This window comes from Engystomops pustulosus, chromosome 6, assembly GCF_040894005.1.
Source record: "Engystomops pustulosus chromosome 6, aEngPut4.maternal, whole genome shotgun sequence".
Lineage (NCBI taxonomy): Eukaryota > Metazoa > Chordata > Amphibia > Anura > Leptodactylidae > Engystomops > Engystomops pustulosus.
Window position 1 is genome coordinate 132,611,155 of NC_092416.1, and position 17,643 is coordinate 132,628,797.

A 17,643-nucleotide genomic window follows, 5' to 3' on the forward strand; every position below is an offset into this window, starting at 1 on the left:
GGGCCTCTATTTCAGGGAAAGCAAAAAGCTGATAAGAACCGTTCCCGTGTGGAGGAGAACTTCCTGAAACTTACACATGTGCAGCGCCAAGAAGCTGCACAGACCCGACGTGAGGAGAAGAAGAGGGCTGAGAAAGAGCGTATCATGAATGAGGAGGATCCTGAGAAGCAGCGGCGGCTGGAGGTGAGTTGTCCCCAGCTTTTACCCCACTAAAATATTAGATTGGGTATGAAATTTCCTTTCTAGTGTTCCCAATTTTACTTTAAATCTCAGCTGTTTAAAAAAAAATGTCTCCAAAGTCCTATCCAAATGAGCAAAGAAGAGGCACTTCTTTTGTCTGAGCTACAGTTCTGTATAAATGAGCAGTTAAAGGCATAATCGGAAATGGGATCTTTATCTGCATATAACTTTCTCTCATATGTATCTCTGGTACTGTAGCAAATAGAACCACAAGTCTCATCTTTTATATATACTAGAACCATGGTTCTAGCCGCTAGGTATATTAAATGATGCTCCCCCTAAAGGCTCTCGGCCTGACTCATATCAGGCAAAAATGTTTGTAGCTCATTTGCGTATAACTTTGTAGATGATTTTAGTTTGGATAAATGGGAAAGATAACATGTAAGAGGGAATTCTAGATATAGGCTATTTCATGCCCTACATGATAGTGTCATAATTCTAAATGTCTACCATGTCCACATTCACTTAAATAATGTAATAAACACCAATGACTGACAGATGCAGGTCCTACGCCTGTCTCATGGATTAATGACCGCAACAACGTCCCACAGATCAGCTCCTCCCCAATGACATATTCTGACTGTCAGCTGGACAGGCGTTTAACTTTGCTAACCTTTTCCCATCGTTCTCTTAAATGTTCATGAGAAATATGGAAAACTCCCACATAAAATAGGCCTCTTGATCTGCTAAGAAGTCATGGCAAGTTAAAGAGAAAGATTTTAGAGATAATTGATCTTTCTGTAAATATTCCATTAGCTGTACTATAGTGTTTGTCTCCTGTAATCATGCTATATCAGATTTGACCACAAGTAGTTTTTTTCATAAACCTGAAACTACTCACACCGTTGAGTAGGGTATGAAATGTCCTCCCTTATGGTCCCACTGGTTACCTATACAAAGTCATATGCAAATGAGTTGAGAAGAGTCACATTTTGTTCGAGTTGAATCGCGTTTAGAGGTTAAAGGGGGAGCATCACGGGGGGGGGGGGGGGGGGGGGTTGATTACGTTACCACTATTTCTTTCTGATGCAGTTTGTAACACTATTGAGATGTATAACTGTAATTTACTCTGTGGTATATGCATTAATAAAGTGTTCTTTGATTTAAAAAAAAAAGAGTTTAAAGGGGGAGCATCACTTTAGATCCCCCTCCCTTCTATAGAATGTAGAAACTTTTGAGAATTGCATCTTTCAGTTCACACCAGCCATATGATTCTGTGAGCTAAACAACCGAAGATACAGGCAGTTAAAGGAATACTTTATCTGCAGCTCACATATCCAACTATGTCACCAAAAGCATGTTTCTAGGTGCTATAGAACTCAAAATAGGGGCACACAAAGTGATGTTCCCCTGTAGCCTATAAACTTCATTAATCTCATTGACTCTTCTCTTCTTTTCATATGACTTTGGTGGAGAAAGGCAAAGTGGCAAGATTTCACATAAGAGGGAATTCTTTCAGATAACACAGCCACTTCAATAATCTGTTGTAAACACAAGTAATCTTATTGCACAAGTAATCTTATTGCACAAGTAATCTTATTGCACAAGTAATCTTAAAGGACACCTGTCATCAGGTCTCTGTCAATATTTCTGTCACTACTACCTGTTGGAGCAGCTCACAAGGATCCCATCCCAGCCTCTAGTTATTTCTTACATTATTCATTGTAAAATCATCTATTTTTTATCATGTACATGAGGCTGGTCACATGGTCAGAGGCAGTGATATCACCCCTGTTACCCCTCCCCTCTCCTCCCCCTGCTCATGTCTGTGTGTAATGTATAGTAAAGCATGGCTAGTGTAAGTGCTTTATCTGCTGACATGCTGCATCCTCCTAATATACAGGTGAGAGACACAGACATCAGCTACACAAGTATCTCACATGTTCTGCTGTGACATGGCTGCCTGGAGCCTCTGTATCTCTCCTAAACACACACACATGCACACACAGGCTGCAGGGGGTGTGGCCACCAGCACCAGGAAGCACATCATTATACAGCCTCACATCATTATACAGGTTGTCAGTCATGCACTGGGGGTGTGGCTGTGCCTCCCACTCATGAATAAGGTGGACAGCTTGAATATGGTAATGCTTCAGCTCCATTGCTTCATTTGCATACAGCTTTAGCATACCTCCCAACCGTCCCGTTTTGGGCGGGACAGTCCCGTTTTTTAACCCTTGTCCCGCCTGCACGGACCGTTAAGTGAAAGTCCCGGTTTTTTTGCGGTTTCACGGATTTTTCCGTTTTGTCCCGCCCCCCCCGAGTCCCGCCCCCGAGTCCCGCCCCCGTCCTGCTCAGGATACAGAGAAGCCAGGGGGCGGGGTACAGCGTCCTCCTCCTCTCCAGCTCCCGGGCTGTCTGCTGCAGAGCCGGCACCTCCCCCATCCCCTCCCCTGGGAGGCAGAGCCCTCCCTGTCCTCAGGCTGCCACTTGCAGGCACATGGATGGATGGATGGATGGATGGAGCAGTGCAGAGTGTCATGTTCTCTGCACTGCCCCTGCACAGCAGCCCCAGGGGATCATCCTCCGTGCAGGCAGGAACTCTCCAGCTCTGCTACATCAATGGCTCCCTGCCCCCACCTCCTCCTGCTCCTCACTGAAGTTCGTCTGATGAAGCAGAGCCGAGTGTGTGCAGCTGCTGCAGTGTGATAACAGGTACTCTACAGTGACTGCAGGCAGCAGCTAAAGGGTTAAACACTTTCCTCCATAGACCCCCTGCCCCCACCCCTAATCCCCCCCAGTGCCCTTCTATTCTGCTTTTATTGTACCATATACTTAATCCCTTAACCCCTTAAGGACGGAGGGTTTTTCTCTCATTTCTCGCTCTCCAACTTCAAAAATCCATAACTTTTTCATTTTTCCGTGTACAGAGCTGTGTGAGGGCTTATTTTGTGCGTAACAAATTTTACTTTCCCGTAATGTTATTTATTTTAACATGCCGTGTACTGCGAAGCTGCAAAAAATTCCAAATGTGGAAAAATTTTTTTAAAAAACCGCACATGTCACGTTCTTGTGGGCTCAGTTTTTTCGACTTTGACTGTGCACTCAAAATAACACCTCAGCTTTATTCTTTGGTTTGGTGCGATCGCGGTGATACCGGATTTATAGGTTTTATTGTGTTTTAATACATTTTCAAAAATTAAACGCATGTGTGCAAAAAAAAAAAAAAAATTTTTGCCATCTTCTGACGCTAATAACTTTTTCATATTTCGGTGCACGGAGCTGGGGGTGGGGTCATTTTTGGCGAAATGAGCCGACGTTTTCATTGCTACCATTTTGAGGTCTGTGCGACATTTTGATCATTTTTAATTTCATTTTTTATGTGATGTAAAAAGGTGTAAAAGTCGCATTTCGGACATTTGGGCGCCATTTCCCGCCTCGGAGGTCACCGCCGCCCGTAACCGTTTTTATATTTTGATAGATCGGGCATTTTGGGACGCGGCGATACCTAATATGTCTGTGATCTTTACTGTTTATTATGTTTTATATCAGTTCTAGGGAAAGGGAGGTGATTAGAATTTTTAATATTTTATAAATTTTTTTTATTTTTAAAACCTGTTTTTTCTTTTTTTTCCACTATTTCTTAGACCATCTACGGTACATTAACCCTAGATGGTCAGATCGCTCCTACCATATACTGCAATACTTCTGGCTCATTGTAACGAACCTGCAGAAGCCATGTAGCCTCGTGTCAAAAGAAGACCCGAGGCTACCACGGCAAACGATCGCCGCCCCCGATGACGTTCGGGGGCACAGCGATCGTAAAAAAGACTTTGCCGGCGACAATGACCGACTGCGGTTATTAGCGGTGGGGGTTTTCTGCAACATGCAAAACCCCCCACCTTGTATGAAGAAGACTCAGCCCGTGAGCCCTCTTCATACACTCCTTATACTCTCTGCGTCGTAGAGCTACGGCGCAGAGCGTTAAGGGGTTAAAGGGGTTTTCCCACAAATACAAGTTAGGCCCTATCCATAGGACAGGGCTTAACCTGCTGATGTGTGGGGGTTTCAGTGATGTGACCCCCATAGATCATGAAAACAAGGGGTGTGTTGGGGTCCACATAAGGTCCATGTCATCGCTCTATGACAGTAATGGAGCAGAATGGTCATACACGGCCGTCTGCTCCATTACTCTGACGGAACAATTTTTGCGTTTCCATATTTCACTCCCCACTTTCAAAAATCAATAACTTTTTTATTTTTCCACGTACAGAGCTGTGTGCGGCCTGTTTCTGCGTAACAAATTATACTTCCTAGTGACAGTATTAAATATTCCAGGCCCTGTACTGGGAAGCGGGAAGGAAAATATCAAATGTGTTTTTTATGGCTTTCACTGCGCGCTCAATAGGACTCCTCCCCTTTACTGCGCTCCATAGGACCCCTCCCCTTTACTGCGCTCCATAGGACCCCTCCCCTTTACTGCGCTCCATAGGACCCCTCCCCTTTACTGCGCTCCATAGGACCCCTCCCCTTTACTGCGCTCCATAGGACCCCTCCCCTTTACTGCGCTCCATAGGACCCCTCCCCTTTACTGCGACAACGAGCATGTCCCCCCCCTAGACAACGAGGATTTCCCCCCCTAGACAACGAGCATTTCCCCCTGCTAGACAACGAGCATGTCTCCCCCTGACCCCTAGACAACGAGCATGTCCCCCCCCAAGACAACGAGCATGCCCCCCCCCTAGACAACGAGCATGTCCCCCCCCCCAGACAACGAGCATTCCCCCCCCTAGACAACGAGCATGTCTCCCCCCGACTCCTAGACAACGAGCATGTCCCCCCCCTAGACAACTAGCATTCCCCCCCCCCCTAGACAACGAGCATGTCTACCCCTGACCCCTAGACAACGAGCATGTCCTCCCCTGTGGCTGCGTGCCCTTTTTTGTGTGTTTGTGTTATTTTTGTCTTCCAGGACCGTGCCTGCTGTGGACTGCTTCGGATTCGAAGGATTACGTCGATGACTGACATTTCTAACAAATAAAATGGTCAACGAGGGTGTGTCTGCGTCTTTTGTTCAATAAAATTTTCTGAAAACGGTGTAATTATTTATTTTTTTGCGACACTCTTCATAGTTTGCCGTAGTAGTGGTGCCGGCTAGGTGACGGTGCTCATTACTAAGGGCTGGCCTTAGTGTTTGCCTTAATTTTTTTGGCAAATTTACACTAACGCCCATACCATTACCCCAGTACCCACCGCCACCAGGGGTGCCGGGAAGAGCCGGGTACAAACCAGTACCTGACCGTCTATAGATGGTCAGGTAGTGGGGCGGCTGCAGGCTGTTATTGTTGCGCTGGGATAGCCCCCTAACAGTGGCCTATCCCAGCTCAGTAATGGCAGGCTGCTGCTGCTTTTTTGTATCTGGCTGATTTGAACAATAGGGGGCACCCCATGCCGTTTTTCCCCCCCATTTTTTTGTAAAAATGGGGGAAACAGCCTGGGAGCCCCCTTTAAAGGGGGGACCCCACGCATATTTTTGTCAAAAATTTGAAGAAAAAACGGCATGGGGCTCCCCCTATTTTTCAAATCAGCCTGATACAAAAAAGCAGCAGCAGCCTGCTATTACTGAGCTGGGATAGGCCACTGTTAGGGGGCTATTCCAGCGCAACAATAACAGCCTGCAGCCGCCCCAACACCTGACCATCTATAGACGGTCAGGTACTGGTTTGTACCCGGCTCTTCCAGGCACCCCTGGTGGCGGTGGGTACTGGGGTAACGGTATGGGCGTTAGTGTGAATTTGCCAAAAAAATTAAGGCAAACACTAAGGCCAGCCCTTAGTAATGAGCACCGTCATCTAGCCGGCACCACTACTATGGCAAACTATGAAGAGTGTCGCAAAAAAATAAATAATCACACCGTTTTCAGAAAATTTTATTGAACAAAAAACGCAGACACACCCTCGTTGACCATTTTATTTGTTAGAACTGTCGGTCATCGATGTAATCCTTCGAATCGGAAGCAGTCCACAGCAGGCACGGTCCTGGAAGACAAAAATAACACAAACACACAAAAAAGGGCACGCAGCCACAGGGGGGGACAGGCTCGTTGTCTAGGTGGGGGACATGCTCGTTGTCTAGGGGGGGGGGACATGCTCGTTGTCTAGGGGGGGACATGGTCGTTGTCTAGGTGGGGGTACATTCTCGTTGTCTAGGTGGGGGTACATGCTCGTTGTCTAGGGGGGGGTACATGCTCGTTGTCTAGGGGGGGGCATGCTCGTTGTCTAGGGGACATGCTCGTTGTCTAGGGGGGGCATGCTTGTTGTCTAGGGGGGGCATGCTCGTTGTCTGGGGGGGACATGCTCGTTGTCTAGGGGGGGGCATGCTCGTTGTCTGGGGGCGGACATGCCCGTTGTCTGGGGGGGACATGCTCGTTGTCTGGGGGGGACATGCTCGTTGTCTAGGGGGGGGCATGCTCGTTGTCTGGGGGCGGACATGCCCGTTGTCTGGGGGGGACATGCTCGTTGTCTAGGGGGGGACATGCTCGTTGTCTAGGGGAGGACATGCTCGTTGTCTGGGGGGGGCATGCTCGTTGTCTAGGGGAGGACATGCTCGTTGTCTAGGAGGGCATGCTCGTTGTCTAGGGGGAGTGGAATATGCCCCCCAATTATATACATAAATATACATTGGTGCCAGTGGATGCGTTGAAGGTATGAGCAGTGGCGTGGCCAGGGGGTGTGGTTAGGGGGCGTGGCTAGGGTGTGGCTTCTGTGGGTAAAAAAATCGCCGCGGCGCGCTTCGCGCGCCGCCATTTTGTCCCTCTTTCTCCTCCACAAAAGTTGGGAGGTATGCTTTAGGACCTCATTGCTTAGGTTTACAGGCATGTAGAGGGACAATGAAGGGATAGAGGCAATGCTCTCTAATGGCAGTTTAATAAAATATATTTAGTTTAGAGGGGTTATTTTGCATGACGGGTTCTCTTTAAAGCACTACCAGGATCTCTGATTTAAAGGAAACCTACCATTTCAAATGGTAGGTGTAAGCTGTAAACACCGAGCACCAGCTCAGGGTGAGCTGGTGCCGGTGCTTAGTTTCGTTAGTGTTAAAACCGCGGTATCGCGGTTTTAACACTTTTTAAACTTTATAGCAGAAACTGCTTCGGCGCTGCGTGCACACGATTGTGCGCGCGCCTACATAGGAAATGCCGCACGGTCGCGCGCAGCGCCGAAGCAGCTTCTGCTATAAAGTTTAAAAAGTGTTAAAACCGCGATACCGCAGTTTTAACACTAACGAAACTAAGCACCGGCACCAGCTCACCCTGAGCTGGTGCTCGGTGTTTACAGCTTACACCTACCATTTGAAATGGTAGGTTTCCTTTAAGTGAATGGGTGAGAGCACCCCCCGGTGGATGAAATGTTGTGATTTTTTTCAGCTGGGTCACAGCCCCTTAAATCAGCTGATCAATTGAAGTTTGCTTTAAGCATGGGATATAATAAACCCTTTAATGGATTTTCCTATTTTTATTTCTCATACAGGAAGCTGCTCAGCGCCGAGAGCAGAAGAAGATGGAGAAAAAGCAGATGAAAATGAAGCAGATTAAAGTGAAAGCCATGTAAAAGCCCAGCCAATCCAGAATGTGTCCCCTCCTTAACTGCAGCTTGGGTCAGGAAACCTCATTTAGGAAGAGTGTGTATCATTGGCGGTTTATTGTCTTCCCATACACGGCTTTATAGAAGCCTGTAGCAGAGACCTGATAACTTAGTGTCCTACACATTAGACTGTTTAGCTGTAGTGATCACTGCACACAATGAGCAGAAGTGCACTGAATGGCTATTATTTTGATCATACCCCCATCAGTTCATTTTACAACATCTGAACCACACAGAACATGGGTCCTATGAAACTGGTAACAAATTTTCTATATGGACTGCAGAGCACAGAACTTTCTACGCCACTGATGTCTCCTTTTAGACTTTGACTGGTATAAAAACCACGAAATCTTCCATCTACAACTTGAAACTTTACCCTCAGCAATGTCAAGTAATGAAGATTAGAATTATTTGACAGTATTGTATTTTAATGACAATGTCTGTGTGCATTGGATAGCAGCAACGGTGGGAAATAGTAGGCAAGTCAAGAATTAGGTATATTTTGGACCTGATTCAATTCATAGTATTTATATATTGAGATTGAGATAAGTTGTACTGGACTGGCCTAGTAGAGATGACTCTTATATGGGAAATCCATAGTATTTGACGCAAGTTTTAAGTAAATTGTAAGCTTTCTAATCTGCTTTCCCCAATGATCAATCCTTGGGTGAGCATCTGACATAACTTACAGACATTAGATGCGGATCTTGCTGATGAATATACCTATGGGGAAGTCTTGGGCAGTATATCTAAATGTTAACTGTGCCAGCGTTTTGTGGCATAGCTTAGAGACCAGCAAAGTTATGATTTACTTTACAACCAACTACTTCCCTGAATTGGCCTTGGGGCTAAATGTCATCAAATGTGCATCACGTAATACATTTTTTAGGCGCCTTATATATTGGAAAGTTCAAGATATCCCCTGTGTTCAGTCTTAACAACTGTGGCACTAATGGGGTTAAAAACTCTAAGATTTTGATTAATGAAATAACCAACCTTGTCCTACCACCTACCTGCTGTGTGTATAAGTCTTCCTAGATGAGGTTGTTTTAGTCTACCCACTACCTGGCTCTACCCTGACTACGGTTGTGTTAATTGTTATCCAAGATTATCGCTGCTGAAATAGACTCAGATGTAAAAGCATATCCACTGATTTTAGGTTTTCACTACTTATGATAAATGATCTTTCCCTGATATATTTTATAAATCTAATATAAAAAAGTATTTAAGTTATTGCTAAATATTTCTATAAAATAGTGGTGTTATTCATAGTGTCCACCTGCAGGGGGCAGTAGCCAGCTAGTCTGGGAATTGCATATGCTACAGTGTTGTCAAATCCATACGCCCTGGTCAGCTGCACAATGATGGTGGCAAATTTATATACACACATTGGCACATGGCTTCATACAATGGGATGGCTACGTGGTTTTCTAGCTATTACACTTTTTACTGCTCATGAACACCCACCATTTGGTAGAATAAAGCATCATTTTCTTTTTACCTCACAGCATTTTACTTAATTCGGAAGATTAAAGGGAGTTGTGCAGGATAATAGAAACCTACCTTCCAGCATTCATCTGTGGTATTGCATATCAGCTCCATAGCAGTAAGTGAGGCTGAGATGTTATAACACATAAACATTGTAGACAGGTATGGTGATGTTTTTGCAAGATGACCATGTATATATAGATAAATGACAACCAAAGCATGGGGGGGTTAGGTTTCCCATGTGTGGTGCCTACCGTAAAGACCTTCACTACTTGGATGAAGCTGTAGTCATGTATGCACACCCTATTCAAATCTAAGTGGCTTCTGAACATATCCAGGGAGAATACATCGGTGGGACCCTATAAAACATACGTTTTAATTATGGGGCAACATACACCAGTGGACAGTGGTGGTGCCGCTTCTGAAAAATGCAGATCCCCCACCCCCTTTCATACATCTCTTTATAATGAGAATATTCTATTTTATCCTCAGATGACTAATGTGTACTGGTTCTTACAAGTGAACAAAAAATTTGTCTGCCACTAATAAGCTGCTCACGTAGGTTCCTGACCCAGATATGTAAGGAAACTCTAACCCACTGTGAGTGGTTTCAGGCCATAAACCTTCATCAGACCGTCTGGTTAGTGAAGACCTAATTCACAATATTGCATCATAATGGACTCAAAGCCAAGAATGTTTACTACCTGCATAATAAGAGTGCAACTTTTTTAACACCTATCCATTCAAAACACAATTGTGGGTTGTTTTATGTGCAAGGGATAAAGACCAATTAATTTATTGGAAAGCAGAGCCCCTTCTCACTTTATTCCACCTATATGACTATATTACATCTTGTGGCCCTGCATCTGTCTCCACTTTGGGTGTTAAGTAACAGCTGCAGGGTGAAGACCACCATACTGCATTGTGAGGGACCACCAGACATAGGCTTGAATGTGTCCCATTATCTTTGATCGCCCGCACATTGTGAGTAACATGATTGATTTATGTTGGAGTGAATATGCCTAGCAATAAAGGACAGGGAATAAGATTTAGATACTCAGGAACTCAATATCCAGTTGCTGCTTTCATACACAGATTATTGCGTATTGGCTGAGGGTGCGGTCACACGTGGCGTTTGCAAAGTGATTTTAAGCACATTGTAGAAACTCATGGGTTTGGCTGGTTTAAAACTATTTTTTCTTCATTGCTTGAAGTGTAAGCAGCTGTGAAAATGTGAATGTATGATAACATGTAAATAATGCATCTCAAACACCACATGTGACCGCTCCCTGAGGCTGCATTCACACGTGGCGTTTACATTGTTTTGAAATGTAATACCAAATCTAAGGATTGGAGATTTGCCTAATTACATAGTGTTAACATTTGTGTTTACAAAACTGTTCATGCATTGTTAACACATTGTTAACATTGCGTTTTGTAAATGCAAATGTCAACAGCAATGTAATTAGGCAAATCACCTCTCCTCTGATGTTCCATTGCATTTCAAAACAATGTAAACGCCACGTGTGAACACAGCCTGACTGTCTGCAATGTTTTATCCCCCTCCCCTGGTGCGCAGTTATGTGTCCTCTTGTGGACGCACGGCAGCTATTACCCACCGAAATGGTTTTTACTTGGCAAGTGAGCATTAAAATGGATGTAATAAAATAACATCGTCCGGTGTGTTTGTTGTAGTGTTATATGGTTTTTATTTCAAAAAGAATGTGGATGATATATTTTATCCATGTACAAAAGAATTACCGTAGTTTACCCGAAAGGTAGGTGGTCCTTCCATGTGAGCTAAAGGTAAAAGAAAAATAAAAAATTGTAAGTTTAAATTCTGTAATGTTAAAGACCTGTCCATGGAAAATCTGTGTAGAAATAATGGCTCGGCTCTGAAGATCTTGGTAAAGGTCTATAGGGTTGTCCCAAGTTTTATTGCTGCTTTCTAAATATAAATGGTGGGACCCCCTCCCAGATTACAATGGTGGTCCCTTATCATTAATTGATGGACAGAAATGGCTGAGCAGTCATCGGGTATCTCGGGGACTCTCCTAGAAGATGAACTAGAGTTACAGAGATGTGATTGTCAACTTCTGTTACTCCTATATATATTTAAGGAGCGCCAGGACCCCATCAGATTGTTATACTCTTTTAACCCCTTAGGACACAACCCTGTTTTTATTTCCATTTTTCACTTTCAAATTTCCTTAACTTTTTTATTCTTCTGCATACAGAGCTGCGTACAGGCCTGTTTTCTGCGTAACGAATTGTTCTTCCTAGTGACTATTTAACCCCTTCCCGCCGCAGCCCTTTTTCGTTTTTGCGGTTTCATTTTTCACTCCCCACCTTCAAAAATCTATAACTTTTTTTATTTTTCCATGTACAGAGCTGTGTGACGGCTTGTTTTCGGCGTAACACATTGCACTTCAAAATGGTGGTATTTAATATTCCATGCCGTGTACTGGGAAACGGGGGGGAAAAAAATCCAAATACAATGAAATTGGTTTTCTTGTGGGCTTGGATTTTATTGCTTTCACTGTGCGCCCCAAATGACATGTCTACTTTATTCTTTGGGTCGCAACAATCACTGGGATACCAAATATGTACAGGTTTTATAAGGTTTTCATACATTTACAAAAATTAAAACCTCCTGCACAAAAAAAATATATATATTTTGCCATCTTCTGGCACTAATAACTTTTTTATACTTTGATGTACGGAGCTGTGGGTGCTGTCAATTTTGCTGACTGTTGATGACGCTTTCAATGCTACCATTTAAAGGACCGTACAATGTTTTTATCACTTTTTATAGATTTTTTAAAATGGCAAACAAGTGCTATTTTCGACTTTGAGCACTATTTTCCGTTACAGGGTTAAACACAGTGAAAAACCGTTATTATATTTTCATCAGGTTTTTTTGGACACGGCAATACCTAATATGTTTATGATTTTTACTGTTTCTTTATATTTATATCAATTCTAGGGAATTTTTTGAATTTTTATCATAATTTTTTTTAAACTTTTTATTTTTACTATTTTTCAGACTCCCTAGGGTACTTTAACCCTAGGTTGTCTGATCGATCAAGCACACTACAGCATGGCAATATGTGGGTTAAAAGGAGACAGCCTCGGGTGGGCCCGTGAGCCCTCTCTATGCACCCGCACCAGGAATGTAATGTACTATTACGTCACATGTCGGTGAGGGGTTAATATTCCATACTGTGTGCTGCAAATGCAGTCAAAATAACATAAAAACACATTTGCACCGTTTTCTTTTGGCCTCTGTTTTTATGGATACTGCTGTTCGCTCCAAACGACACCTGTACTTTATTCTTTGGGTCAGTACGATCACGGAGCTACCAAACTTAAGGCTACAATAAACAGCTGTAACAGTTGGTGTCTGCAATTAAGCTTTATTTATCCTGATTCTTATGACAATCCAGCATTTTAAAAATACAATTATAAAATAGACAGTTCTGACTTACAAACAAATTCAACTTAAGAACAAAAATACAGAACCTATCTTGTAGGTAACCCAGGGACTGCCTATATATGGATTTTATTATGTTTTAGTACATTTGAAATGTAAATCTTTTGTACATAAAATTCATCATTTTGCTATATATGGAGGCCAATAACATTTTCATATCTTGGTGTACTGAGCTGTGTAAAGTGTCATTTTTTGCGGGATGAGGTGATGTTTTCAATGCTACCATTTTGGAGACCGTAAAATCTTCTGATCACTTTTTATTAACATTTTTATGTGTTGCAAAATGGCAAAAAGTGACCATTCGAACATTTTGGCACTATTTTCCGTTACAGAGTTCACCACCGATAATAACCATTTTTATCATAATCGTATTCAAGCTGTCAAGCTTATTCATGAGGGGGAGGCACAGCCACACCCCCAGTGCTTGACTATAATGGTGTGAGGTATTATGATGTAATGTCTCCTCCATGTGCTTCATGGTGCTGGCGCCCCCTGCAGCCTGTGTGTATAAGAGAGATACAACAGCTCCAGGCAGCCATGTTATAGCAGAGCATGTCAGGTACTTGTGTAGCTGATGTCTGTGTCTCTTTGTATTAGGAGAGAGATAAAGAACAGACACTAGCAATGCTTTACTATACATTACACACAGGCATGAGCAGGGGAAGGAGAGGGGGAGGGGTAACAGGGGTGAGATCACTGCCTCTGACCATGTGACCAGCCTCATTTACATAATAAAGAAAAGATGATTTTATAACGATTAATGTATGAATTGACTAGGTGAAGGCTGGGATGTACGGGTAGAGGTGACAGAAATAGTGACGGAGACCTGATGACGGGTGTCCTCTCCAAAGGTGCATTTCCACTCAGGGATGGAGCCTTCCAGCCGAGTCATATTTTTAGAAAGGAAGAGTGCTTCCTACAAATCTTACTTAGGATTTCCTCTAGGCTGTGAATTTCATTCACTTTGGTAATCCATGTGCGGGAGCGTCTTGGGACCTCCACAGTTGTGGAATTAATGACTTAGCTTCTGCCAGTAGGAATTCCATCAGATTAGTCTTATTAGGAGCAAAAGAGGAGCTTGGTCTGGCTAGAATTGCTACTTCCACCAACAATTGTATAGATTTAGAGGTTACCACCCTAATGGTAGCTTTGAGGGCGCGTTCACACGTTGCGTTTTGATCTGTGTTTTCATTGCGTTTGAAACGCATATACAACAGCTGAGGAGGGGTGATTTGCCTAATTACATCACTGTTAACATTTCCGTTTACAAAACGCATTGTAAATGCGATGTTAACGCATGCATTAACAACGTGTTAACACATGCGTTAACATTGCATTTACAAACTTAAACGGTAATGTAATTAGGCAAATCACCTCTCATCAGCTGTTGTATATGCGTTTCAAACGAAATGAAAACGCGACCAAAACGCAACGTGTTAACAAAATAGTTGCTACAACTATTTTGTTAATTTTGGGCACGACCACCAGATATGTGAGTGTGTGCCTACTTGTGTTTGACAACGCCATCACAGGTTTGAATCAACAAGCCGATGGGAATGTAGGGATTCTGGTGTTCTGTACCACCGTGTGAGAAGTTTGTAGTGGTTTTCCGGCAGTTGAACACATGTAGAGAACCCGTGGGATGTCTGCAGAATACTTTGCTTTTCGGAGTCAGACAGAGGTATGCCTGATTCCTGTTCCCACTTGGTAAGAAAGGGAGGGGTGTCTGTCTGTTTGGGGGAACAAAGGCTTTACAGATGCTGGACACTTTCCTCGGGTCCCTCACTCAATGGTCCAAGTGACTTGGGTGCTCTAAGGGTCTCTGTCAGCCTCAGCCAGGAAGAGTGAATGCAGTGGAAGTGCTGCAGATGAAGAGAGGTGAGATTTAGAGGAGTCAAAAATATCGAGCTGGTTTGTCCCTGGGATTGAAAAAGAAGCTAATGGCATGTCACCAATAACATCCCACATATCTTGGTACGGAGACTCCTTGCCCAAGATAATATGTGGGAGGAGTCTTTTTGATCAATGGGGTAGAAGACATCCTGGGGAGCCACAAGTCTTTTAGGAATGAGCGGCCGTACACAAACAAGGCCAAGGCCACTGTCTTCCTATTTTTGCATGTGTTCACCAAAGAGAGACTATTTAGTTGTATGACTTTGTAGTAGTGTAGGAGATCAGGTAACCCCATTCAGCTTTGTTATTAAAGGCCGTGCTAAGTTGCACAGGCGCGCGTGTGCCGGAGAGCTCGGTGACGTCACCGGCTCTCCTGCACTTCAGAATCCGGCGCACGCACGGGCGCGCGCATGGTGTGCCGAGCCCAAGTGCTGTGCGCCGAGTTATAAGTTAATATAACTTATACTTTTAAGATAGGGGCTTTGTTCCCTTAACAAAAATATGCTCTGGCACCAGCTCACCCTGTTTCTCAGTGAGTGAGGACATAAACCTGCTCCCTTTTTTTTCATGATGTTCAATCATAGAGATACGGTTTAATGTGACTCCCATATCAGTGGAACTGGAAGGTCGGGGCTTGGGTTTGTAGCAGGGCCGGCTCCAGGTTTCAGTGGGCCCCTGGGCGATAGAGCCTCAGTGGGCCCCTTAACAGTGAACTTGTGTAGCAACATTAAAAAACAGACATTTAAAATACCAAAACACATACGCACAGATATACAGTATATATACACACACATACAGCATATATACACACATATACAGCACATACCCACAGATATACAGCATATATACACACACATCCAGTATATACAACACATACGCACAGATACACTATACACAGCATACATACACACACATCCAGTATATACAGCATACATACACACACATATACAAGCATTTACATATGTACAATCATACTCACCGCAGCTGGATGTCACTCGGTCAGGACAGGGTGGCAGGTGAAGTGGACCACATAGGACAGGGCGGCCGGGCTGGACATTTGGCGCACAGGCCGGGCTGGACATTTGGCGCGCAGGCCGGGCTGGACATTCGGCGCGCAGGCCGGGCTGGACATTCGGCGCGCAGGCCGGGCTGGACATTCGGTGCGCAGGCCGGACGCGAGCCGCTCGGCCGGAAGGCGCGCGGTCCGGGCCGCAGTTGAAGAGGGCGGGCCGGGGAGCGCAGGGCAGGCCAGGAGCGATGGGTATGCCAGGGAGCGGAGGGCTGGGCGGCAACATGTTAGGTGGGTAGGGCAGGGCGGGGCTGCTACTTTCCTTCAGCAGCAGCCAGGGGAGGTAAAGGGATGGGCCGAATTATACTTTGCTCCCGGGCCGATCCCACTACGTCTCCGCCCACCTCCTCCTATGCGGCCTGAAATCAGCGGCGAACCTGGGCCCCGTAATACGGTGCCACATTGTCGTGGTGGGCCCCTTTGGAGCTGTGGGGCCCCGGCACTTGCCCGGGTCAGCTGGGTGCTGACGCCGGGCCTGGTTTGTAGCAAAGTAATGACTAAGGTGACATTCGATTTCTGTTTTGCGTATTGCAGGTTTTTAAGCAGGGATTCATTTGGGCAATAGCACCATTCCCAAACTGGTATCTGGTCTAAAAAAAATTGAGACCGACACATGTAAGTGGTCAGATACCATTACCGGGTCTATGTCTGGATTGGACGTAGATGGGAAGAGGTGTCTGGAGACTAGCAGGTAGTTGCTCATATTTGTATCCCCCCATCAGTTTTGCTATATGTAGCCTGCTGTATAGTCTCCACTAGATTAATTATTAATTTGCCCCAAATATAAATTCCCCCTCCCTAGTTTTATTATATTGAGAAGCCCCTCACAGTTAATGTATAAATACACAAATACCTTGTCAGGATCAGTGGATCCTTTGGACTACCGCGGGAGATGGAACTAGCCGACACCTGGGACCGGAATCCAAGTGGCACCTGGTTTTCACCAGAGCCCGCCGCAAAGCGGGTTGGACTTACTGCGGCAGGATACCACCAGGTCGTTCCACAGGTGCGACCAGCCTGCGGTGGCAGCCGAGGTCGAGGTACCTTAGCGGATGACAATCTCGTAGTCAGGTCCAAGCACAGGGTCAGGGCAGGCGGCAGAGATGCAACGTCAATTTCAAGTCCGGGGTCAGCAACGGGAGGTCCAGGCAGGTGGGAACGGGAACACAGGCACACGGAACACAGCAACACGGAGGAACTTGGGTAACACGGCAACACAGGAGCGGGAACACACAGGAACGCAGGAATACACAGGAACGCAGGAATACTCGCTTGGAAGCTTTCTCTTAGGCTATGAGGCACAAAGATCCGGCAGGGCTTGCAGGAAGAGGCAGGCTTATGTAGAATTGGGCAATATGGCCAGCGCCAATTAATGGCGCGCTGGCCCTTTAAATCTGGAGAAGGTGCCGCGCCTGCCCTAGCAGTCAGGGCCGCGCGCGTACAACGGAGGGGAACGAGCCAGGAGCCGGGACGGGTGAGATACGCTCCCCCTCCTCCTAGGCTGGAGGAATCTCTGCAGAAGATTACGATCCAATATATTGTCCAGAAACTTGGATCTGGGTGCCAGTGCCAACGCTGAGGAGCACGGGGAGAGTCAAGCGTGGAGAAGCTTTATTCACACCTAGGGACGCTTCTACCGAACAAGTCCCGACGAAGTGCTCTGGGCTGGCACAATACATGCACAGGTTCTCCTGACGTCGCCTGGAACGCTCTTGTAGAGAAAGCCTGCATAGGTTCCTCAGCAGAAGATTCAGCCGGGGGCTGGAGCGGCTTTTGGAAGACAGGTGCCAGACAAGGAAGACGTCTAACACGGCCTTGGGGGTACTCGGAGCGTAGTTCCTCAGCGCGCTCCTTAAACCGCACGTCAATTCGAGTGG

At 45.2% G+C, this 17,643-nt stretch overlaps 1 protein-coding gene and 1 long non-coding RNA gene across 2 annotated transcripts in view; one reads left to right on the forward strand and one right to left on the reverse strand.

The window, feature by feature from the left end:
* The window catches only part of CCDC47 (coiled-coil domain containing 47), a 24,850-nt gene extending 13,856 nt beyond the window's left edge, over positions 1-10,994 (forward strand). The window contains exons 12-13 of the mRNA XM_072111077.1: positions 16-183; positions 7,710-10,994. Of these exons, the coding sequence (XP_071967178.1) occupies positions 16-183; positions 7,710-7,790 (249 nt within the window). The 3' untranslated portion in view covers positions 7,791-10,994. The remainder of the gene's footprint in view (positions 1-15; positions 184-7,709) is intronic.
* The window catches only part of LOC140064324 (uncharacterized), a 20,273-nt gene extending 3,495 nt beyond the window's left edge, over positions 1-16,778 (reverse strand). Inside the window, exon 1 of the long non-coding RNA XR_011847751.1 lies at positions 16,620-16,778. This is a non-coding gene — a long non-coding RNA (uncharacterized lncRNA). The remainder of the gene's footprint in view (positions 1-16,619) is intronic.
* Positions 16,779-17,643: the final 865 nt, after the last annotated feature.